The sequence below is a fragment of the Stegostoma tigrinum genome, chromosome 21, assembly GCF_030684315.1.
Source record: "Stegostoma tigrinum isolate sSteTig4 chromosome 21, sSteTig4.hap1, whole genome shotgun sequence".
NCBI classification, from domain to species: domain Eukaryota; kingdom Metazoa; phylum Chordata; class Chondrichthyes; order Orectolobiformes; family Stegostomatidae; genus Stegostoma; species Stegostoma tigrinum.
In genome coordinates this window covers 18,169,497-18,194,541 of record NC_081374.1, presented here as the reverse complement: position 1 = coordinate 18,194,541, position 25,045 = coordinate 18,169,497, and the positions used below count along the sequence as shown (strand labels likewise).

General features: G+C 40.0%; 1 protein-coding gene across 2 annotated transcripts in view; it reads left to right on the top strand.

The window, feature by feature from the left end:
* LOC125462982 (uncharacterized) overlaps positions 1-24,191 on the top strand; it is a 52,673-nt gene extending 28,482 nt beyond the window's left edge. Inside the window, exons 2-6 of one of the 2 annotated variants that reach the window (XM_048553552.2) lie at positions 7,266-7,428; positions 8,445-8,557; positions 11,561-11,654; positions 18,467-20,771; positions 22,636-24,191. In XM_048553552.2, coding sequence (XP_048409509.1) covers positions 8,504-8,557; positions 11,561-11,654; positions 18,467-20,771; positions 22,636-22,738 — 2,556 coding nt within the window. In that variant the 5' untranslated portion in view covers positions 7,266-7,428; positions 8,445-8,503 and the 3' untranslated portion in view covers positions 22,739-24,191. The remainder of the gene's footprint in view (positions 1-7,265; positions 7,429-8,444; positions 8,558-11,560; positions 11,655-18,466; positions 20,772-22,635) is intronic. The other variant, XM_048553551.2, reaches the window with a different exon arrangement.
* The last annotated feature ends 854 nt before the right edge of the window (positions 24,192-25,045 follow it).

Below are 25,045 nucleotides of genomic sequence, written 5' to 3'. Positions count from 1 at the left end.
AGGAGCATGGAGTGGCATGTCCTTTTTGTAAAGGAAGCCAGTAGTGGATGCATTTCCCACTCAAAACCCAAAAAGTCTTTGCCCCTTTCCCCTCCCCAATCACTCAAATGCCCCCGCTGACAGAAAACGCAATGACAGTTATTAATTAATTAATTAAGTAAATGGCCTATAATTGGCCTGTTAAGGACTTCATCTGGGACGAGGATGATACCAGGACTTTAAAGTATCAGACCTTACAACGGAGATTGCATAAGTGAGGATTGCATTCTCTGGAATTTAACAAAAAAGGTGATTTTCTTGAAATTTTGAGATATATGAAGAGGTTGAGTAGAGAGACATTATTTCTCCGAATTGGGGAGTTTAGGACTAAGAGATACTGACTAAGAATTAAAGGCAGATCTTTAAGGAGTAAAATTAGGAAGGACTTGCACGCTTGAGAGGCAAAACTTTGTAACTTCTTCCACTAGTGATGGTAGTAATAGGCTGAATTGTTTGTTAATTTTAAATGTATGCTTGATAGATTTTCTTAACCAATGCTGTTAAGGAATAAGGGAAAAGGTTGGCCCTTGGAATTAGCTCAGATCAGCTTGAATCTTATTTAATAATACAGGCTCAAGTGGCTAACTAGACGACTGCAGTCCCTTTGTTTCTTTATATAGTTACCTTTGCATTATTAGCATTACTCAAAGTACCAGACTCAGATACAAGTACATCAATACCAGGATTTATCAATAGCAAAGCTCTGTAAATAAGTTATAATAAGTTATGTACTTTATAAGTCAGTTAATCACGTTAAACATTCACTGCCTTGAATCCATGGTGAAGTCTTTTCCTTATTAAAATTGTAGTGATTGGAACCAAGTGGACCTCATTAATGACAAGATCCTTGATTGGAGTTGTTAACCTGGGCCAATCACAAAAATCCTGTCTGACCAATATAAACAGGGGATTTAGAATCCTCTTGGTTCAGGGGACTGACTCTGAGCTGGCTGGTCACTGCCAGTGCACTTTGCAGAAGTAAATAAAGGACACTGGCCTCTGTGCAGTTACTTAGAAATATGGTTTGCTCAATGCAGAATTATTTGCAGGGAACAATTTCTCCTGATCAATTCAAACAAAATCAGTTTTCAGCAGAGAACAAAAAAATACTAATTTGGATGCATTTACATGAAAACTAACTAATGACCTCTAAATATTGCTGGTCACAGATGAGAGTTAACTTTCCTACACTTTATCTCATAATGTACTAGACGTGCAATTATTATTTTCACACTTCCATATTTTGATGACATTCTGAGATATATGACACGAGTAAGGAACTGGAATATCTAAAGCAGTTATCACCCATTTTGCCTGCAGTAGCAATACTAAATGCTAACCTGTAAGCATAATATAATAGTGGCACACTAAATTGGGTTATGCCAACTAGGCAGAAACTAAGTTTATGTGCACAAGAGCTTCTAGTGCTCATACTTTGATTCTTTCTTCATATGTTTCTTATTGACCACTCTTGGTTTCTATTATTTGAGGAGTGTAGAATTTATAAATGACACCCAACCTTCTTGGCAGTTTGATGTTTCTGTTGGTCGTTCAATTTTTCAGACCTGCCCAGTCTTCAGCAGCTGCATTGAATCCCCTTTCATTTCCCTAACATCACCATCCAGGTGTCATCATTGACCAGAAACTAAACTGCACCAGCCACACCAATACCAGGGTTACCAGAACAAGTCTTGAGTCTGGGCATTTGGTGTCTGTTGACTTGCTTTGTGGCTCCTCAAAACCATTTTACTACCTGTGAGTTTTAAGAGTTCTTTTATTGCTATAGAGGTGCAGACTTGCCTCCTCCAAGTGCCCATTCAAATTCCTTTTGAAACCATTAATCATCTCTGCTACCACTACCTGTAGCAGCAAGTTACTGGTCAATTCCACTCAAAACCTGAAGTTCTTTCTCACATTCTCTACGTGCTACTAATTACTACATCTTTCATTTCTTTTTCCTTTTTATTTTAAACGTTGTTGGATCCCAGATTTAATCTTTTTGCCTCAAATATATCAATTTCTTTAAAAATACTGATGTTTGTATTTGCCCACCAGTGATCGTATCTTTAAATCAGTAGCTAAAGACATGGTCAGCTGTGGAATGATTAAAATTGACAAGACAGCAGAACTGGAAGCGTGTAGAGATCACAAAGTTCTTGATAATAAATGTATCAAAACTTAAATTAATTATGATTAGAGTAGTGAATAATGTTGAATGTTCATGTGATCTAATTCAATATACTTAGAAGAAGTTTAAACAGATTTATGATTAATGTGATGTTTCTCAATGATTGGATGAAAATGACATTCTGTAGTTATTCATTGATCACTGTCCATATCATGATGATTGAGCTTTTCTGCAAATGCCAAACAGATTTGGTTACTGTCAGTAATAGTGTGCTGTTATGTATTTGTAAAAGTTGTTTCCTGTTAGCTTACTAACTTTTGTCGCAAAGCATGAGAGAGCTGCAAAAGAAACTAGTATCTATGAGCTGTAACATAAGTTTGTATTGTGCAGTTCCAGTTAAAAGTTGGAACCAAGACTGATGCAGATAATGGCTGTAAATTATCTTTTAACTTCTTGCTTGTACTTGTTCATGTTGCTCTATTGTGACAGCTTTCCTAACTGAGTTCTAAGAATTCCCCAGCCTTTCTGGGTTATGAGGTGTTGAGTTACATTGTGCCACTTAACTCCAGTCAGACTTCATTTCCTTGAAGCCAGTCTCACTGATTTAAAAAAAACTTGTGTAGGATTATATCAGTATCGAGTTTCTTCTCCAGCAATGGCTTTCGTTTTGTAAAATATGTATTCTTTCGTGCTAGACCAGCATTTATTGCAGATTCCAAAGTGAGAAAGTGATCATGGACTGCTTTCTTGGACAGCTGTAATCCATGTTCTATAGGTAAATTCAGTTATTTAGGAAGGGAGTCACAGGACTTTGGTATTTTGTTATTTTGATTGCTCCTCCAAACATATTATTAAGGGTTTTTTAAAGGTATAAAACTCCTGTTCTCAGAAAACCCATTCAGTCCTAAATTTTATTTGCAACTGTTGCTAGGCAGTATTATGTCCTGTGACAGGATAGTGTTCTCCAATTTGTTAATGTTCTAGACAGGATACCTCAAATTGCGAAGGTCACGGGTGAGAAGGGATGAATTGGCTCCCCTTCTTTATTCATCTGCTAACTTCACCAATCACAACAAAAGTAATTCAAAAGTATCACTCCCCTCGTGGAGAGATAAAAGGGGTTGAGGATGCTGGAGAATCCGAGATAACAAGGTGTAGAGCTGGATGAACACAACAGGCCAAGCAGCATCTCAGGAGCAGGAAAGCTGATGTTTCGGGCCTAGACCCTTCATCAGAAATGGGGAAAGGGAAAAGGGTTCTGAAATAAATAGGGAGAGAGGGGGAAGCGGATCGAAGATAGATAGAGGAGAAGATAGGTGGAGAGGAGACAGACAAGTTAAAGAGGCGGGGATGGAGGCAGTAGAGTTGAATGTAGGTGGGGAGGTAGGGAGGGGATAGGTCAGTCCAGGGAGGACAGGCAGATCAAGGGGGCAGGATGAGGTTAGTAGGTAGGAAATGGGGGTGCAACTTGAGGTGGGAGGAGGGGATAGGTGAGAGGAAGAACAGGTTAGGGAGGCGGGGACAAGCTGGGCTGGTTTTGGGATGCAGTAGGGGAAGCGGAGATTTTGAAGCTTGTGAAATCCACATTGATACCATTGGGCTGCAGGGTTCCCAAGCGGAATATGAGTTGCTGTTCCTGCCAACCTTTGGGTGGCATCGTGGCACTGCAGGAGGTCCAGGATGGACATGTCATCTGAGGAATGGGAGGGGGAGTTGAAATGGTTCGCGACTGGGAGGTGCAGTTGTTTATTGCAAACTGAGCGTAGGTGTTATGCAAAGCGGTCCCCAAGCCTCCGCTTGGTTTTCCCGATGTAGAGGAGGCCACATCTGAAGCAGTGGATACAGTATACCACATTAGCAGATGTGCAGGTGAACATCTGCTTGATGTGGAAGGTCTTCTTAGGGCCTGGGATGGGGGTGAGGGAGGAAGTGTGGGGGCAGGTGTAGCACTTCCTGCGGTTGCGGGAAAAAGAGCTGGGTGTGGTGAGGCTGGAGGGGAGTGTGGAGTGGACAAGGGAATCAAGGAGAGAGTGGTCCGCCTGGAAAACAGACAAGGGTGGGAAGGGAAAAACGTCTTTAGTGGTGGGGTCGGATTATAAATGGCGGAAGTGTTGGAGGATGATGCGTTGGATCCGGCGGTTGGTGGGGTGGTACATGAGGATAAGGGGGGATTCTTTTTAGGTTGTTATTGCAGGGACTGGGTGTGAGGGATGAGTTGTGGAAAATGCGGGAGACACGGTCAATGGTGTTGTTGACCACTGCAGGGGGGATGTTGTGGTCCTTGAGAAACGAGGACACCTGAGATGTATGGGAGTGGAATGCCTCATCCTGGGAGCAGATGCAGCAGAGGCGAAGGAATTGGGAATAGGGGATGGAATTTTTGCAGGGGGTGGGTGGGAGGAGGTGTAGCTGTGGGAGTCGGTGGGCTTGAAATAGAGATCGGTTTCTAGGTGGCTCCCCGAGATGGAGACAGAGAGGTGCAGGAAGGTGAGGAAGGTCTTACAGATAGCCCAAGTGAACTTAAGGTTGGGGTGGAAGGTGTTGGTGAAGTGGATGAGCTGTTCAAGCTCCTTGTGGGAGCACGAGGTGGCACCGATACAGTCATCAATGTAACGGAGGAAGAGATGGGGTTTAGGGCCAGTATAGGTACGGAAGAGGGATTGTTCCACGTAACCTACAAAGAGACAGGCTTAGCTTGGCCCTTGTGGGTACTGTTCTTCGCAGACCAAATGAATTTGTTTTAAAGAAGCCAATTTAACCAAGTTTTCTGACTTCACCAATTTAAGTTTATTAGTTAGTAAACGCAAAAAAGAAATATGAGACTACACGCAGATTAGGTATAGGAAGTGATTTCAAAAAGTGATAAGTTTTAAAGAAGGTGTAGAGATCACTCTGAGTTGTTATAAAGACAGATAGCAAAATATAGTGGCCATTACATGGCGTAATACTAGTAGCACTGATAGTGCAATTTGAACAGCTATTGTCAGGCTACTAACATACAGAATAGTGGTTACAGTCACTTTTTAGCCCCTTCTTTTGTATATCCCTGCAATGGCACAAAGGTGTTACTTAGTTAGCATCTCATTATCCCTACCATCTTAGTTGCTCAGTTTTTTTTTACATTTAACCTATTTTTCTAAACACCCTGTTCAGAGATAAGACTACACATTTCAGGAGCAGGTGGGATTTGAACCCTGTGGGAAGTTTCTTCACCTCTGTACAGGTGTAACATTCTTTGGGTTCATACAGGACTGAGCCAGTCACTGAATTAAAATCTGGGGTCATCGTTTGGCTGTGGGAGACCTCTTTTAAAAGGCATTTGTTGTAATTAAAATTTTAATACATCCATAAGTTCTTTGGGCTTTTGATCTGTTAGGGTGACATGATTAATTATGTTGAATGTATAGAACATGGAACAGTTGATTAAGGACAAATGGTTTTCTGTGTGCTGTGAATAATGTTGATAGTCCATTACCACAAAGATGGATGATGCATTATCAGTGATGCTGCCTTTCAAATGTGATGTTAAACAGTGGTTCTGTCTGGCCAGGTAGACTTGAAAGCTCCATTTATATTTTGACAAAGAATAGTGTGTTCTTCCAGTGACCCGGCCAACATTTCTTCCTCAACCTGTACCCAAGGCATTGCCAAGACAGGCTTTTCCTATACTTTCTGCAACTTCGTATTTGGCATCACAAGTAATTTCATGGTGTCCACCTTATTCAGGACCTTTGCCAGGAATCAGTGTGCAGGAGCTGCGATGAATCTGTGATTAATTAGATTTTTCAGTCTTATTGCTTCCTTGCAACAAAGTGTGTTAGAATGATGATTGCCTGAGAATCTCAGCCAAACAGACTGGACTTGTAGCAAGGCTTTGATGCATACAATATTTAGATTAAGAACCTTTGCACTTTTTCCTCAGTCAAACTTCACAGGGATAGTGCACTGCAAAACAAGTCCTGGTATTTTTGGACTCATCACAAAACTTATTGATTTTGTGAAAATGCACAAACTTCTCCAATTTGTGTATATTTTGTACCTACATGTGAATCGGGTTTCTGCGCGCAACAAGAATTATTATTTAAAACCGAAAGAACTGCAGATGCTGTAAATCAGGATCAAAATCAAAGTTGCTGGAAAAGCTCAGCAGGTCTGTCAACACCTGTGAAGAAAAAATCAGTGTTAAAAGTTCTGAGGAAGGGTCATCAGACCTGAAGTAGTAAATCTGATTTTTTTTCTTCACAGATGCTGCCAGACCTGCTGAGTTTTTCCAGCAACTTTGTTTTTGTTCCAAGAGTTACTATTTATTAGAAATAAATAGGTTTTAGCTACAGGTTAACAGTTATCAACCATCAACATATAATTATACTAGTTAAACTCTAATGGCCCTATAAAACTCCCACTACAGAAATACTGAGACACACAAAAAAATTGATGTTATTGGTGGAGGGAAAACTAGGAGGGTAGCTCAATAGTCCTGGTCCGTTGAGTTCACTGACACAATCCTTTTTGCTTGACAGGGCTTGCTGTTAGGAGATAACACAGTGTGGAGCTGGAGGAACACGGTAAGCCAGGTAGCATCAGAGGAACAGGAAAACTGACGTTTTGGGTCGGGATCCTTCTTCAGAAAAAGCTGTAGCCTGCTGTGTTCCTCCGGCTCTACTCCAGCATCTGCAGCTCTTACTATCACCTTGCTGTTAGGAGAGTTCTCTTTTATCTTTGACCTGCCTGCAGAAGACATAGAGTAATTGGTTCACAAGTTTTAAAGTTTTTGACTTATTGATAAGCAATAGCTTACAGCAACTGATGAGAGAAAATAAGCTGGCTTTCTTCAGACTTAAGGTTTCTTTTTTAACAGCAGACACAAAGACAGCACCTTTCTTTCCAGGGATCCGAAGGTTTTTCATCATTGCATTCACAACACCAAGCTGTTCAGTTATTGGCAGGCAGGAGGTCTTTGTCATTGACAACTGGTCATCACTCCACAGACCAATCAGCCACTTGTTGATAGCGATTTTTCTTATAGAAATTGATTGGTGTCATTTCCCTGGTACCAGGAGATGCAGCCTCTGTTTGTTTGATTTCTTTTTGCTTTCAGGTTCTGTAAATAAAAGTTAATGTTCTGCATTGTTTGGAGGCTTTCCTGTCCGTGATGGCTCATCAGTCAACAATGATGAAATGCTGAACTCTAGTCGGCAGTGGGAACAGAGTACCAGTGACTTAGAGGATTATAAGATGGGATGTGGCTGTGGACCAGTGAGGTGTGTGGTCTGGTTCTTTCGCAGCGTGGGAATGTGCAGTTGTATGAGTTAGGAAGTGTTAACACTACTGGCATGCTGCTTTTATGCTGTGTGAGCTGTACTGGGTTATGGCTGCTGTGCCATTACATTGACAGTGAAGGGCAATTCTGGTCTGCCCATGCTTGATTGGGTGCATGGCTGGGGTGCAAAGATGGTGCCAGCTCCAGGCATACTGGTCAATTCCAGGGTTATCCCTCGTGGAGAGTTCTTTCGGTTTCAGCATGTGGTAGAATCCAGCTAGCAATGAGTGAGGGACACCAAAGGGGTGAGATAGTCAGTTAATGAGGCAGGTTAGGGACAATAGTGTAGGAAAACTCACTGGGTCTCACAGAGAGAAACCCTACATGAAACTCAGTGAAATAGATACTTAGTAAAATTACCATAAGATTTATCCCCACATTTAGCACATCTGTGACTACTGACTTTAATGATCTACATTAGTTTCTAGCCACCCCCAACTTAAACATACCAATAACAAATAACAAACGAACAAGTGACAAGAGTAGGCCACTCTTCCCTTTGAGTCTGCTCTGCCATTCAATAAGTTCATGGCGGTTCTGACTCTATTCACATATTGGAAGTTCTCATCCTTCTGTTTGAAGACCTCTGTGCCTAGCTCCTCCATCCTATCTGTGTAACTGTTCTGCTGTACAATCTGTCCAGTTCTCAATTTGTCTTACTGTGGGCACTCTTTAACAAAATGCATGTTCACTGCCTAGACCCCATCTTTCAAAACCCCCTAAAAACTCTCTTTCTGTGCTTTTTGCCTCCCTCATATGTTTGGAAAAATACTGCTATGTAACATCTTGGAATGTTTCACTGTAATGGCGTTATAAAATGACAAGTTATCCGCAATTTACTTTGTACTGAAATCACTATGAACGTAGAGCTGATTCCTTTTCAAATGAATTTGAATTTCAGACGTTTTTAGTTCTTGAAATTGCATTAATTGAGTTTCACATTGTGTTTGCTTCCAGATAACCTCAATGAGATCCTAGCAACTACAGTGTACAGTGAAGGAGCAATAAGTTCGATTATGGACTCTGGAACAGCAAAAGTGAAACAGCGGCCGACTGTCAAGCTTGCTATTGTAATGTTTTACTTTAGTCTATTTCTTGAAATGTTGCAGTGTCGAAACAAAACTTCATTGTCAAAAAAGAGCATCTGCATCAACTTAATACCCCGATATTCATTGAACTTGCAAAAAATTAAAGTTTGCCTTAAATGACAGCAGGTTTAAATTTCCATTACTAACATGACTTTCAATGAAAATGTAGTTATAGTGGCTATTATGACAGATGTCTGTAATGATGTCCAGCGAGACTGTTCAAATTAATAACCCCTTTTTCTTAAGTGTAAGTGAGCTGGATGTTTAGAATAAGCTGTCATCTGAATTTACGATCTAAATACAAGTATCTTTGTGGTTTTGAGGTGTTCATTCAGGCACACAGAAGAAATTCCAGCTTATTTTGGATGGCTTTCAGTGGTTGAACTGTAATCTTGGAATCTGCCTGAATTTAACCGTTTTTAATATGGGTTGCACAACTTTTAAGAAAAATTGTGACAGATTTTGTGGTAGAATTAATAGTCAAGTTAATGGTGTTCATCATTATTTATAGGGATATCAAATTGCAACTTCTGGTGATTGCATTATGTGCAGTTAAATGCAGAAATCAGGAAGTTGCTGGCCAAATTTTCTGGTCTAAGGATTGTCAGGGTTAGGAAAGGTGCATGCCAGATGCACACCAGGACCCTGTGGGAGCCTTGACATGTGGATCTATGTGGGAATTACCTGGAGAGTTGCAACTTCCAATGGGTAATTTTCCTGCCACCCCAGACCCTCAGCAAATATCTCTGACTCTTTAATTTGGAGATTTTGAATATTTCCACACCACTTACCTGCATAGGTCCCTAGGAAATGTTCCACTGATTAAAACTCAGTTCGACTATTGTGTAACTCCACAGCTGACCAATCTGCCTGCCCTAACCACCTAACCCACTTCCATCCTTCCCATTTGCTCACCCATTCACAAAATATACTGTAAACCAGTGAGTGCAATTAAAAAGCAGGCATGTCCTGTCCTCTGATTCTACTTCACTCCAACAGAGTTCCCTGACGGACTGATTATTTTTAATTCAGTTGTGAGACCTGGGCATCACTGACTGGGACAGCACTTATTGCCTGCCCTTGAGAAGGCGATGCAGAGCTGCCTTCTTGAACTGCTGCACGACATGTGCTGATCAATTCTGGGCTCAGAGGTCCTGGAAATATACACTTACACATAAGGTCCAGAGAATTTATGACAATCTGTCAGTTACTGCCACTTCTTAGAAGATTGTGGCTGCTGTCAAAAATGTACCATTCATTCGAAGGTTGCAGAGTAGTGGTACTTTGATGCCTGGCTCAGTATTCAAAAACATTTAACTGTAATGTTGCTGTACTTGACTGATAGATAAGCACTTAACCTGCACTGATGATTAACTTTATCAGTTAATTCTTTCAGACTTCAGTTATTCTTTGAGAGGTAGAAAAGATATAAATTTTTATTTTTTTTCTTTCATCTTTCCTTAATTCCATATTTTTATCTGCTTCACTTTTTGTACTAGATTTGGTATTCAGTATTCTAATTGATATGTCCTTGTTCCGACTCTGTGGTGCTCATTAATGTTCTTTTTAAAGAAATGTGTAAGCTGATCATGTTGGCAGGGTTTTAATGCTCTGTGGAGGGCACTGTGAACTCTTTGGTTCTCTGGTGTACAATACATTTCATCATAGAATCTGCACAGAAAGTCCATTGAATGAACAACTGGCCATTTTTGATTTTATCTTATTTTAATAAATGAGATTTCACAAGGTCATAGAAGGGATTTGGGTAAACAGAATTTTTTTTTAAAGAAAATGCAATGAGAGAGTTTATTTATGTTTCTTCTATATGCAATTCAAACTTATTCAAAATGAATGATGAAAGGTTACCGAATACGTAGAGATGTTCAGATTTATGAAGAATTTTGAAAGATTAAAATGGAAGAAATATTTATTAGTTGAGTTGGTGATGAGGGCATAAATTTAATGCTAATCATGAAAGGAATTAAAATGAGAATTTAGGAATATTAGTTTGCACTGAAACTGCAATGGAAATAAAATTTATGAAAGTAGAATCTAGGAAAGCAAATACATATTTGGAAAATAAAATTGATGGCAGTATGGAGAAAACATAGGTACTTATTTAATAGCTATTTGAGAACAGCAACAAAGAACCAAATGGCTACCTTCTGCTCCGACTCACCTTACTGGATTATGGAAAGAATTAACGAGTATATCTGATTAATATGCATACATTTGCTGCATGTGTAAACTCAACCAGATGGAGTATTATCAACAATTTTTAAAAATGGAAAAAATGTTCATTGCATCATTTGCTTGATTTACCAACAAGATCTGTTTTGGTAAAACAGGAAAGAATGTCTGTCATTAAATGTGGCAATGACAGAAGGAGGTTAAACTATCATTCATGTGGCCTTTTGTTAATTAAGCATCCATACTTTTGAGATTAAGCTTGTGTTCAATATTAAATGTGGGTCAGTAAAATTTCTGTTAATTTTACAATTATTCTGTATGTTCAGGACACACAGAAAAATGATACAATTGGGTGTTTGTATAATTTCTCTGAGGTTTCTGATAATCTCCCGTTGAAATTTTAACAGGAGATGGAAGAGAATATCAAATTCCTTTCCAGAAAATTAACAATACAAGTTTTCAGTTCATCTCAAATTTTTTGTTTTCAAGATTCACTCAATTTTACAGTTTTAACTAACCCATGCATCAGGAAACTGATGGGATCTCATTGTCTGGCTGATTTTAATTTATTTTGACATCATGGGCACAATTTTCTAAACTGAAGAAAAATAGAAAACAAAAGGAAATACAAATAACAGAAATAATTCCTCCTGTACTTCTTTCGAACAGTAGACTGCTGTATTGTTGAGGGACAATGTGCATTTCAGAATTTGAGCAGCTTCAAATGTGCAGTATCTATCAGAGCAATCATCCAACATATAAACAGGAAATAAATGAATTAATTTTTCTTTCCAGCCTTTTCAAGAACGTCCAAAGCTTGCTGTGCCAACTCCGAATCTGCCAGACCAGGCATTGTTTCCTAAGATTCCAAGAACATCTATAATTACAGGTATAAATTGGATTGAAATGTTTGGCATTGTTTGCATGGCACTGATTTGATTCAATAGATGATAAAAAAGCTTTGAGTTTTTAACAATGCTTTTTAAGCCTTTTTTTTTAAAGAGCCATATTGTTTCCAACTCAGATTTTCAGCAGTTGTGTACTGAAATATTATTTGATTTGGCTTAGTACAGAATTGTAACAAAACCAGAAATTGCTGGAAAATCTCAACAGGTCTGGCAGGATCTGTGAAGGGAAATCAGAGTTAATGTTGTGGCTCAAGTGAGCCGTCCTCAGAACTCTTAGGTTGTTTCAAAAGTTTCATCTATAATAAAACCATTGGCACCAAGAAGCTAATGACAACTGTTTTGGAAATATGAAAGGGTTGCTGGGGGTGAGATACAGGTCCGTACATGTAATACAATGTGATGGTTGTTTACAGGGAGGATGATGAAATTTAATACATATTCCACCCCCACCCCGACCAACCCACTGCCAGTTTATGCATTAGACAAAAACAGAAAAGGTGAAAACTGTGATAATGTATTGTTTTTCGGAAATTATCAGGACGCAAGGACATTTAATGAGTAAACCAGGACTGTCTTAGCAAAACCTGAACGTCTGGTCACCCTAAATGTAAGTGCAAATGCATTGGTAACGCCAACCCTGGATCATATTTCAGGAGCCTGAAAAAAAAGTTTCTGTAGTCTTGGACTTTAGTAAGTATCTGCTTCAGATAAGAATTCATGTGATTATTTTATTTTTGATTAATTGAATCTTTTATTCTAACAGTAGGATATGGTTCGCACTTGTGTTATTTTATATTTTGTCCATTGTTTTTCATTAGTTGTAGTTTGTCCCTTTGCAATTTCATGCTTTTAATAGAACTTCTGGAAAAGATCTCTTGGGTTTAATGATTAGCTTGGGAACAGGAGACTGGAACTCTCTCTTGCCTTACTGATCACTGTACTTATGAATTGGACTGCTTATTATTGATCGAGGCAGGAATGATTGGCCTCATTATTAATGAACCTGCAGGCAAATAGACTTCAAGCCTTGAAGATTAATAATGTAGTCACTTAGTGAGGTAGTGGAAAGCAGCTTGCAAAGGAGAATGGAGGTGAGATAATCAGTGGTAAAAGTAGACTTTCTTTCTATGCATTGTGATTTTTTTTGAGCCAGGTTCTGTAAGATCCCTGTGAAGCAGAGATATTGCGCTTGAAAACTTCATCATCCTTTTTTTGTGCTTAGGGAACCTTCAAATGACATTTGTGACTTCAGAGAAAGACTATTTTTGTTCCTGTGTTGAACTAGGTTAAACATCATAAAGTACTGTACATAAAATGGAAGCCAGGCAAGCTACTGTATTGAAGCATTTATTTTAACATGCTGTTTTGCATATGCGGAACTAACCCATGCAAATTGATTTTGGCAATAACAAATATAATTTACATACCATGATACAAACAACCTCTTGTCCATAAATACAAAGGGTATTAAAATGAAAGATCTGACAGTTGTGTACAAAATGAAACAAATGCATAATGCAAGTGTTTTTACTTAAAGGAAAATCAAATAATCTGGTTCCTCATCGAAGAAGACCAAAAACTTACCAATTATGACGATGCACTATTCTGTTGAGCGACCTTGGCACAGGAAGGTTCTGTGGTTTTTGAAGGAGAGCAGTTCAAGGAAGCCAAATTGATTCCTGGTTTTGAAAATTGAAATGAGCTGGAAAATGTTAAGATTTTAACTTGACGTCAAACTGTTTTGATTAATCGATGACAACAAGGTGTAAATCTATTCAGCTTTAATAATGAGGAGACATAATTGAAACATTTAGACATTGGAAGCAAATGAGGTTGTTTACTTGTTGCTTGACTTTGCCTTCCCCCAAAAAAATCCCTACAGACTCCATCCTGACACAAGGTAATGAAGAATGGATACGGCCTCTTTATCCTTTTGGTGTATTTTGTAGAGGGCCAGGAACATGTTCAGATCTTGTCAAAGTACACAGTGACCTCTGGTTTGACTGGGCCTTTTAATTGAGGCTGGAATAAAGCAAAGAACTGTGGAAGCTGGCGATCTGAGACCAACAAAACCAGAAATTGCAGGAGACATTCAGCGAGCCTGGCAGCATCTGTGGAAGGAAAAAAAAGTTAATATTTCGAGTCCTGTGACAGTTCTTCTGAACTCCTGAACTAGGGTCACAGGACTGAAAAAAAACACTGCTTTCTATTATTGATGCTGCCAGACCTGCTGAGTTTCTCCGGCAATTTCTGTTTTTGTTTGTTTTGAATGAGACTGGATATGGGTTTCCTGCCTCCCACCTCATTTTCTGGATTGAATGTCAACTGGTCACCTCTGCACAGACACAGCTAGCAAAGTAAAATTTGCCTTGGACCTGGTGTGAAAATCACTGTTAGATTGTTGCATTTTCATATTTACTTAAATTATTTTCACAGATTGTTTATTGAATACCTGGAACAATTTATTACAGATTTTTCTGTTTCTTCCATTTCCCATTCAGGCATTAGACAGAACTAAGGCATCTAAAACTTATTGCTATTGTCCATGGACAGATTCCTTGCCCAGTTTCATTTATACTTGTCCAAGGAGCAATAACAATGGGAGCAGGAGGTATAGAAAACTGTAGAATTGTGGAGTCCCTACAGTGCAGATAGAAACCATTCGGCCTATCAAGTCTGCACTGAAAAGCATCCCATCCAGGCCCAACCCCACCCTGTAACCTGTCATTTACCATGGCTAGCACACCTAGCCCGCACGTCTCTGGGTACTGTAGGCAATTTAGCATGGCCAGTCAACCCAACTGGCACATCTTTGGACTATGGGAGGAAACTGGAGCACTGGGCAGAAATCCATGCACAGTGAGAATGTGCAAACTCCCCACTGACAGTCACCCAAGGCTGGAATCGAACCTGGGTCACTGGCACTGTGAGGCAGCAGTGCTAACCATGGAACCACTGTGTGAAAACTGTCTAATGGTTTTGGGAACATTATGCATGTCTGCCCAGTACTTTATGGTAAGATCACAACACTTGGCTGCCGATCATTATCAGCAGCCAGCAAGTGCCCTGTTTTCTGACAAATGGCAAAAAGCTTGTTCCCCCCCCCCCCCCATCCCCGATTTTCCTGTGCTTTGTACATGCCAGAAGGAACAACCCAGGATGGGCCTGAGCTTGAATTGTCCTTGGACAAACATAAAGGAAACTGGGCAAGGAATCTGTCCATGGATAGTAGCAATACGTTTTACTCGCCTTGGTCCTGTCTAATGCCTGAATGGGAAATGGAAGAAACAGAAAAATCTGTAATAAATTGTTCCACGTATTCAATAAAGTATCTGTGAAAATAATTTAAGTAAATGTTAAAAGGAATAAAACAGTTAACCTTGGCAAGTGAAGAAAAAGGAGCAGACTAGTTTAGTGAAGACAGGGAGCTGGGCTTTAGATTGGGCATGGAAACTGCTCACCGAGCTGAACGACATTCAAACCTAATTATGTACCAAAGTAATAAAATTAAATCTGCAATTTTGTCATTAATCAGGATCAATTAATTGCAACAAAAGATTCAGTCCATAAACACTGTTTCTGTCTCCACAGATGCTGCCTGATACACTGAGCATTTCCAATATCTAGCTTTTGGATTTTTTTGGCTGAGTGCAAATTGTGTAGAATATTTTGAAGGGATACTTGCTGTGAGGCCCAGTAAGATTGCTCAATTTATCTTATCAAATATGCCTGAACAACCACCTCCCCCACCCCTATGGTGTTTCTCACATCTCGGGAAGCAGTGACTCACTGGTATTATCATTGGACTGTAAATCCAGACACCCAGGTAGTGTTCCCAGGACCCAGGTTCAAACCCTGCCATGACAGATGGTGGAATTTGAATCCAATAAAAATCTGGAAATAAGAGCCCGGTGATGATGAAACCATTTTCGATTGTCGGAAGAACCCGTCAAGTTCACTGATGTCCTTTAGAGAAGGAAACTGCCATCCTTAGCTGGTCCAGCCTACATGTGACTCCAGATCAGAGCATTGTGGCCAACTCTCAACTGCCCTCTGGGATGGGCAATAAATGCTGGTCTAGCCAGCGGTATCCTCACCCTGAGAATGAATAAAACATCAAATGCCATCCCCACCTTACTATGTACTGTCCCCAGGACACCTCACTATTCAATGAATAGCCACTGATAAAACAGCATCCCTTTTCTTGATCATTAGGAGGCTGCTGTACAACTGAATAAGTGTTGGCAATCCGGTGTTGTTCCTCACTGGCACCACAAAGCTATGTTGACCACGGCATATAGCAGGCATGGCTGACGCCCCCTTGTACAAACAACCTCATTCTGTCATGGTCACTGTTTAACCACCAAGCCAAACAGCTCAGCTGTTGTAAGCTACAACGCGTCTGAAGACTCTCTGAGTCCCCACTTCTCATTCAACTCCCAGTGGTCATCCATTATCTTGTAATTAGTAATTATGGAAACATTGCATACAGACAAATGGACAGACAACTAAAGGGAGGCAAACATGGGCTAAAGGATGCACCTACAATGTATCTTGACCTTGACAGTCCATGATGGTGCTCTGCATCCAGCTCTCTGGCACTGTCTCCACAGGTGGGAGAGGGGTGTGTGTAAACGGGCTGCTATGGTAGTGGAAGGCTAAAGGGACATGGAAGGGTTGGGGGTAGTGCCTTGAAACCAGGCAGGGCCACATATCAATCAGATCCTATCTGCCTTTAATGCCTATTGCAGCTGACCTCTGCCATCCACCTTCCTTCAACTCCAAATCCTCATCCTTTTCCTCAGACAACTGCTGTCATGCCGCAGCTCTCAGCATCTACCACATTGCTTTGTTGCCTGCTCCAGTGGTGTAGACCACCCCAAGCTGCAGAATTGGATCTTCAGCAGCAGGTATCATGTTCTACCATGACCCTGTTCACAGCATGTACACAAACTTAGCAGAAGGGAGAGTTTGCTGCACTCAGATGCTTAGTCCCATCTTAGACCCATCACAGCCATCCCACTTTCTGTTGCATTCAGTAGGTTCTTTCATCATATTTAGTTAACTTGTGATGCTGCTTTGTCCTCCTTGTCCTACAGCATTCCCGGAGTTTCTGCAAATGATGGAGACTGTTGCTTAGCATTCATAAACTTTTATGATATTGCTGTTAACTTCTGCATCACTGAGATGGCAATGGTGGCTTAACCAGCACCAGTGACGTGGTGCTTTCTGCCTTTGAGCAATATTTGATGTATAAGCACATCCATTTTGCATCATTCCGTTACCCCTTCTATGCCCATTTAACCTGCACTACCCATGTCCACACACTCCTGCCCCCTCCTGTAGAGACACACTACATTGTACTCTGCCCCCAAATCCACACATTACACTTTAATAATGCCATCCTGCTCCTCTACAAACCCCTTGCAGAGGCCACAGTGATTGTTGCTGCCAATAACAACTCATCTGATACCCGCCTCAGCCTATACACTTTGAATTTCTTTCCGTCACCATCCTTGTTTCTGCCTCCATAAGTGTCCCTGCTTTCCTCCCTGCCTTCTTGACTCACACATTCCTTCTGGCAGCATTCACCCTGCTGCCTGCCAAGGTACTCTCTTAATAATTGATGACCGATTGTAATTGTCACAGATGTAAGAACTACTTTACAAACTAAATACGACTGATCAAACCCCTAACCATTGTCCTTTGCAGCTTCCTGACTGACAATACACCATTCCTCTGCCTGTTGCTGCTGCCCTTACAGGATGGAACATTGCCCAATCCATGGACTGCAGTCAGGCAGATCGCTTGACACTGAGCATCCCAAGCTGATGACAGATTGCGGTTAGACCCCCTGGACTGTGTACTGACTGTGGCCCGATTGACGGTATCAGGACCAGCACTTCCTCTAATTTTCTTCCCAGCTGCCTGAGCCTGAGGCCCTTGTACGGTAGTGACTTCCAGAACTGGAAATCTAAACCGTGTTTGGTCCAGAACTGCGCAGCTTAAAGATAACAATGACCAGGCCCTCTAAACCAATGCAGACCCCTTGACTGAACTGAGGACTACCCCAATTATAAAGAGGTGTCATACCTGACTCAAAATGATAACTCTCTTTCTTTCCACAGATGCTGCCACTTCTGCTGAGCCTCTCCTGTGTTCTCTGTGTTTGTTTCAGATTTCCAGCATCTGCAGTATTTTGCTTTTGTTTGAGAGGAATTTACTGTCTGACAGAGACCAATGAGGTTGAAGAGCCTCTTTTAATCCTTTAATAGTAAAGGATGAGAGAAGCACGGGCAATATTGTGAACAGAAGATCCATGCCCACTGGGAATGTGGCAGGAGAAATCCAATTAGTTAGAAGGAAATAGCGATAACAAAGTGTGGAGCTGGATGAACACAACAGGCCAAGCAGCATCTTAGGAGCACAAAAGCTGACGTTTCGGGCCTAGACCCTTCATCAGAAAAGGGGAATGGGGAGAGGGTTCTGAAATAAATAGGGAGAGAGAGGGAGGCAGATCGAAGATGAATAGAGGAGAAGATAGGTGGAAAGGAGAGATTCCCCTGAGGTTTGTCCAGAGGGAGGAAGGTAACTTCTTCAGGTTAGGCATCCCTGGAAGAGGCTTCGCAGTGAGGTTTCTCCAGCATCTGCAGTTCCCAGTATCTCTGATGCAATTTTAACCTCACAGCGAAGCCTCTTCCAGGGATACTTGATAATCCCATGTTTCCGAAGCACATAATATCCTATGGCAAAAGATAAATTTGAACTAATTTATTATATTTTCATTTTGTAGGCAGTGATGTAAAAGTCAGCAACAACAGACCTAATGTTGGAAACTATGGACAGAATATCAGCAAGCTGGAAGATGACTGGATTCCACCACCTCCACCAATGGCACCTCCACCACCCCCTCCGATGGCACCCCCACCACCTCCACCACAAAATATTTATCAAAACCCACAAATGACCTATTTTCCTTATGAAGTGACTATCCCACCACCTCCTCAGATGGCCCCTCCTCCTCCACCAACACCACCACCTTCAAACATGACATCACAACAAAAACCTACCCAAAACTACCAACCTTCTGAAACAACGTTTTCTCCACCTCCTCTACCTCCAAATATGATTCCCCCACTGCCTCCAACAATGGCACTGCACCAATCTTTCCCAAAGTCTGATCAGTTCTCAAAAGCATCTTCTCCATCCGGCACGACAAGATCTCCAGCACCTCCTCCCTTACTTCCACCTGATGATTATTCTCTCATATCACCTCTGCAAAATAATGCTTCAAAATACAACCATATTAAACAGCCTAAAAAATCACCGCCAACTCCTCCACAAAGAGATTTGATGCAACATAATCATTTTTCTCTCAAACCTGAAAGAGATACGCTATCTTCTTTCAAATTCTTCCCTGCTGCTTCACAAAAATCAGTTCCCAATAGTCACTCTTTGTATATGGCAGAGTCTCCCGAAGTGATTACACAGCCTCCAGTTGCATCAACTTTCAATCCGAAAGCAACAGCAAAGCTTTTTGGATCTTCAGAACCAGTTAACAGATCAGAATATGGGTTAAATTCTGACCGGCAAAATAAAGGCAAATCCATGATAGTCATGAAAGATGCTGACCAGTATCCAATGGACCACACTGGTGAGATTAATCACACTGCTTCCATGCACATGAACACAAACGAAAGCACTGAGCATCCAAGTATGAATAAGGTTCAAATAGATCATTTTCCTCCTAAACCACAGAAGCCAGCTCGTAAGAACAATCTATTGCTACAACAAACTAAATCAGTCCAATACAAAGGAATACATTCAGGTTCCTCCATAGACAATTCCACAGCGGATGAAAAAGAAAAGAACTGGGACAACAACATGGATTTTCGACAGAGCAGTTTAAATCAAGCACATGATTCCACAAGCAATCAAAATTTGACCCATTCTCCCATTTCAAATATTGATTCTGAAATAGAATATGGGAACCACAGAGCAGGAGAGAGGACAAAATCCAGAGATTTTGAAAACCAGAGCACTTCGGAAAATGTTACATCAGACTTTCAATCCTTGAAACCAGTTGAGAAACCAATTACAAATACAGTAGAGACACCAGATTCTCCTCCAGAACAAACTTTCCCTAGTCCAGAGCAGAATATAGATCCACGTTCACCATTGGCACTTCTCATGGCTGCAAAACAGCGAGATTCTGGTAAAATCAAAAGGGTTCACAAAACAGTTGCAGAAACAGCAAGCTTATCCTTGGGAGGCACTCGGTTCATTCAGTCAACAAATTCAAATACAATCCACATTGCACCAGTAGCTAATTACAAGGATCGTTCATTGATAGCACATGCTGAAGAAGATAGTTCAGCATGGAACAAGCATGGAAGTGATCTCATCAGTCCTCTGAACAGCACCAGAAAGAGTCTTGACTGGTCAAAATCTTCACCCCACTCTGCATCACAAGAAACTGCAGAACCAGAAGACTGTCAAAAAGAGGATGACGTGTCTTTACTTCTGATCCCACCTCCGCCATGTTTTAGTGATGAAGAGAATGAAGAAGCCTCATTTGAACTTCTGCCACCTCCACTTGAGTTTTCTAACCATAACGAAAGTTATTCATCTCAACCAGAAAGAAGAGCAAATGTTGAATCTGGGATTGACAATCATCCATCTGCCAGTTCTGACAAGAAAGGGCTTCGTCTGGAGGATCCTGACCATTTTACTTTTAATCACCATAAAAACCCAAATACTAAGAACACTTATTCCATTAGCAAATTGCCATTAAATACATTGTCACCTCCTGTCAAAACAAACACTAATCAGCAAAAGCCAGTGATTGCAGAAAAGCCCACATTTATGAATAGCACTGTTGTGAATGGGGGTCCTGGAAAATATCAGAATTCAAAGCGAGTTTCAGATTCTCATTTAATGCTTAAAACATGTGGAAAAAATATACCCAAGATGGAAGAGCAGCAGGCAGAAACGATACCATCAACAAACAAACTGGTAATGAAGAATAAAGTGATTGATGAATTGCAGTCTAAAGTGCAAGCCTTAAGCGCAGACTATTCTGATGTCACAGCCAAAAGGTAAGTTCAGATCTGTGTTGGACTGAGTAAAAGTATAACCCTCTTGGGGAGCAAAGTTCTTAAATTGTTCGTAAAAACAAGTAGTTTTGAATTAACCATTTAATTCCATTCTCTTCAATATTTTACTAATTGTTCAAGTCCTACTACAGATGATGCTGCATTTCTGCAGGACCACTGTACTAAATTCCAGTTTTCAGTTCAGATGTGACACCAAGGCTTTATCTACCCTCTCAGCTGAATGTAAACGATCTCCTAGCACTATGTAAAAGAGCAGGGGAGTCCTCCCTGCATCCAGACCAGTATTTATCTTTCAACAGTGCAAAAACAGATTACTATATCATTATCACACTGATGATTGTGACAAGTTGCTGTTCATTTCACACTACAACAATGATTGGACTTTGCAAATACTTCATTGGGAGCAGAATGCTTTGGGTTTCCCTGTGGTTACAATGTGTATGGTTTAAGTGCCTACCTTCTGTTCACCTCTGTTTATGTTCTGGTGTAGGGTCACCGGATCCAAAACATTAATTCTGCTTTCTCTCCAGACATGTTTCTGCTGCCAGACATGCTAAGTTTTTCCAGTTGTTTCTGATTTTGTTTCTAATAATGTTGCTTATGGAGTAAAAAGAACGTAGCTGCAGGAAGGGCCACTTATTCTTTCAAGACTGTTCTGCATTCAGTGAGATCATGGCTAATCTGTGACTTTGTTTACCTAACTTTGCCCCAAATCCCTTAATAGCTGTGGATAATAACAATCTTAAACTTAAATTTAATGGTTGGTTCCTTAACAACTGTCATATGTGACAGTGTTGTAAACTTCTACCACCCTTTGCACGTAAGAGATGCTTCCTAATTTCATTCCCAAAATTTGTGGCACTAATCATTCAACAATGCCCCCAGTTCTAAATTCCCCAACTGGCAGAAATAGAACATAGAACATAGAACATAGAACAGTACAGCAGTAATTGCTTCCTTAATACTTGTAAATTTTCAATCAAAGTATCCCTTAACTTTCAAAATTCCAGGGACTAAAACCTTGATTTGTCTAGTCTTCTTTGTAATTTAAGCATTGATGTCCATAATTTATTTTGGGAAAACTTTCCTGGATTCTCTCCAGCCTCCTTAACTTCCCAGAGTACTCCAGCTGCAGTTTAACCAAGACATTATTTAGCCTGTATTCTAGTCCTCTAGATATAAAGACGAGCATTCCAGTAGACTTTTATCTTCTACGTACAACTATACTGTCTTTATATATTAAAACATAGAACATTTAAATTATCAGCTATCTTACACCTGCAAAGATATTCATTATCTAAAATGATCCAAAGTTTTAGAAAAGTAAATAATTTAATACAAGATGTCAATAAAACGTAATATTTACTTCAAGTTTTGTATTGCAACATTATTGATCAGTTTATAACAGTTCAATATTAAGTCAGAACCACTCAACTTCTAGCAGAATTGAATGCAGAAGGTGGGGTGAGTGTGGGTGAGATGCTTTCTGGAGGGTTGGTGCAGACTGAATGGGCTGAATGGCCCTTTTCTGCACTGTTAGTATTCTATGATTCCATGATTCCTTGGTATTGAAAAGAAATGAGGTCGGTGAGCACAAATTAGTCAGTAGTAAAACATTAGCACTAACTGGGACAAAAATAGAAACATCTGGAAAAGCTCAGCAGGTATGAGATTTTCCAGCAGTTTCTGTTTTTGTTTTTGATGTACAGCGTATGCAGCTCTTTCGGGCACCATTAAGTGGGAGTCTGATCTCGCAGTATAATTGAGTTTGCAGTTATCTTGTGGTTTTAAAATGTTACATTTATAAAGTAAAGCACCTTTTATGAATCTTCCTATTCTTTTCCAGCTCACACAATGCACAACATTCACAATCGTATGGACGGACCTTCACTATCCGGCCTGGTACAAAGCAACCAATAACTGTGGTATACCCTCCAACGACTAAATGAAAATCTGCACAATTGGAGCCAATATGATTTTCCACTGACTCCAAATATTGCAGGTATCACCTAATTAATGTCAGAAGATGAGGGGAGTCAATAGCCTAGTGGCATTATCACTGGATTGTTAATCTAGAGACCCAGGTAGTGTTCTGGGAATCTAGGTTTGAATTGCGCCATGAGATTTGAATTCAATAAATATCTGGAATTAAGAATCTGCTGGTGACCCATGAATCTATTGTCAATCGTTGGGAAAAAAACATCTGGTTAATTAATGTCCTCTTGGGACAGAAACTGCCATCCTTACCTGGTCTGACGTACATGTGACTCCAGACCCAAAGCAACGTGGTTGACTTTCAACTGCCATCTGGGCAATTAGGGCAATAAATGCTGGCCTAGCTAGTAATGCCCTCATCCCATGAATGAATAAAAATAATCCTTCACACTGACTTCAATAACATTCCCCAAGGAGGTTTTTCAAAGCATCCAAATTCCACCCTGTTTATTTAAGTATATCAGCACTTGGTGTGTACATACGCTTTGCATTTGTGACATATTCTGAAGAAGCCTTTTGCCAGCAATAGCTTGTTTATATTGTCTGTACCTCTGTGTAAAACATGGTAAAAATGCTTTTAACAGGTATGTCTTTTTGAACTATCTGTCTGAAAGACATCATTTTTCTGCATGTTGCATAATACAAAGACTCCCTCTGTAATATTGCAGCCTGGTTAACAGCACATTATCTTGTAACATGCAGATTAAACAATAAGCTTACGCTACAGTAATTGTAATCACAGGAGTATAAGGATTTTTTTAACATAACTGTGTACACATTCTATAATCTTAATCAAAAATCTTAACCAAATAAAAAGAATGCCCTGTAAAAATATTTATATTTTTAATTTTGAATTATTTTCCCATCAAATGTATGTTAACATGCATTGTACATTTCCTCCATAGAGTAAAAATTTAAACGTATTTTGTACAATTTAATGAATTACCGATATTTACGGCATTTATTAATAGTCTGTGTTATAAATTGGATGTATTAGACAGTCTATATTAGCTAAATCTGCCGATACCATCCGCATGTAATCTCTACAATTGTATAAGTTTAAAAATCGCAATGAAGACTTCTTTACCAAATCAGGGAGGAGGAGTGGGGGAAAGGATTGCCCTGTGTTTCTGTATTTTCATTTGTATAGTGACTTCGACTTGAAATGAAACTTTTTTTTAAGTGGTCTATTTTGGACAAAGGTCAAAATGTAATCTAGTGTGAATTTAAGTAAGATTGTATTGTAGGACTATCCATGTATAATATTCATTACCTCAATGCTGCATTTTCCTTCCTATAATATATAAAGCAACATCTATGATAAAGATGATTTATGTTGGTGGTTTTTCAACAGGAAAAGCTGATGTTAATACCTCAAGAAATCAATAAATGTTAATCTTGTAAAAATCAGTGTCGCCATGCTATTTTGAAAATGCACTAGATCAATGGTCCATTTCTGTTCAATGCTTGCATATGTAATGATTCAGATTTTGAGTTGGAGAGTAAATATATTAATTTTTAAAATCATTTTGAAAACATACATAAGAACGCAAGAAATAGGAAGAGTAGGCTATTCAGCCCATCAAGCCTGCCCTGCAAGTCACTTAAAGAATTATAGCTGATCTACCACTTGTGTGAACTTCTCTTTCATGCTAGCTCAGCATAGCCCTGAACTCTTCAATATTTAAAAAATCCACCCAGCTCCTCTTTACATACTTTCAGTGATCCAGCATCCTCAGTTCTCTGGGATAGAGAACTTCAAACATTCACAGCCCTCTGAAAGAAGAAATTTGTTTGCATCTGAGCTTTAAATGAGTGTCCCTTTATTCTATGGCTTGAAATTTCCCCCATTAGTGGGAACACTTCTCAACACCCTCTGAATCTTGAATGTTTCAATAAGATCACCCCTCATTCTTCTAACCTCTAATGAGAAAAAAAAGCCTAATGTGTTCAGTTGTTCTTGAGAAGTCAACCAGTCACCTGAGGAACCAGCATAGTGAATCTTTTTTGAACTGTCCCTTATGTCAATTTATCCTTTCTTAAATATCGGGTGCAAAACTCCACACAATTCTTTGGGTACAGCCTCACCAATACCCTGTACAGACTTCCCTACTTTTAAACTCAAACCCTCTAGCAATAATAGGCAAAATTTCATTAACCTTCAAAATTACATACTGCACCTGCATGCTAACTTTTTGTGTTTCTTGTGCAAGAACACCCAGACCCTCTGCACTTTTTTTTGGAGCCCCTCTTTGTTGGAA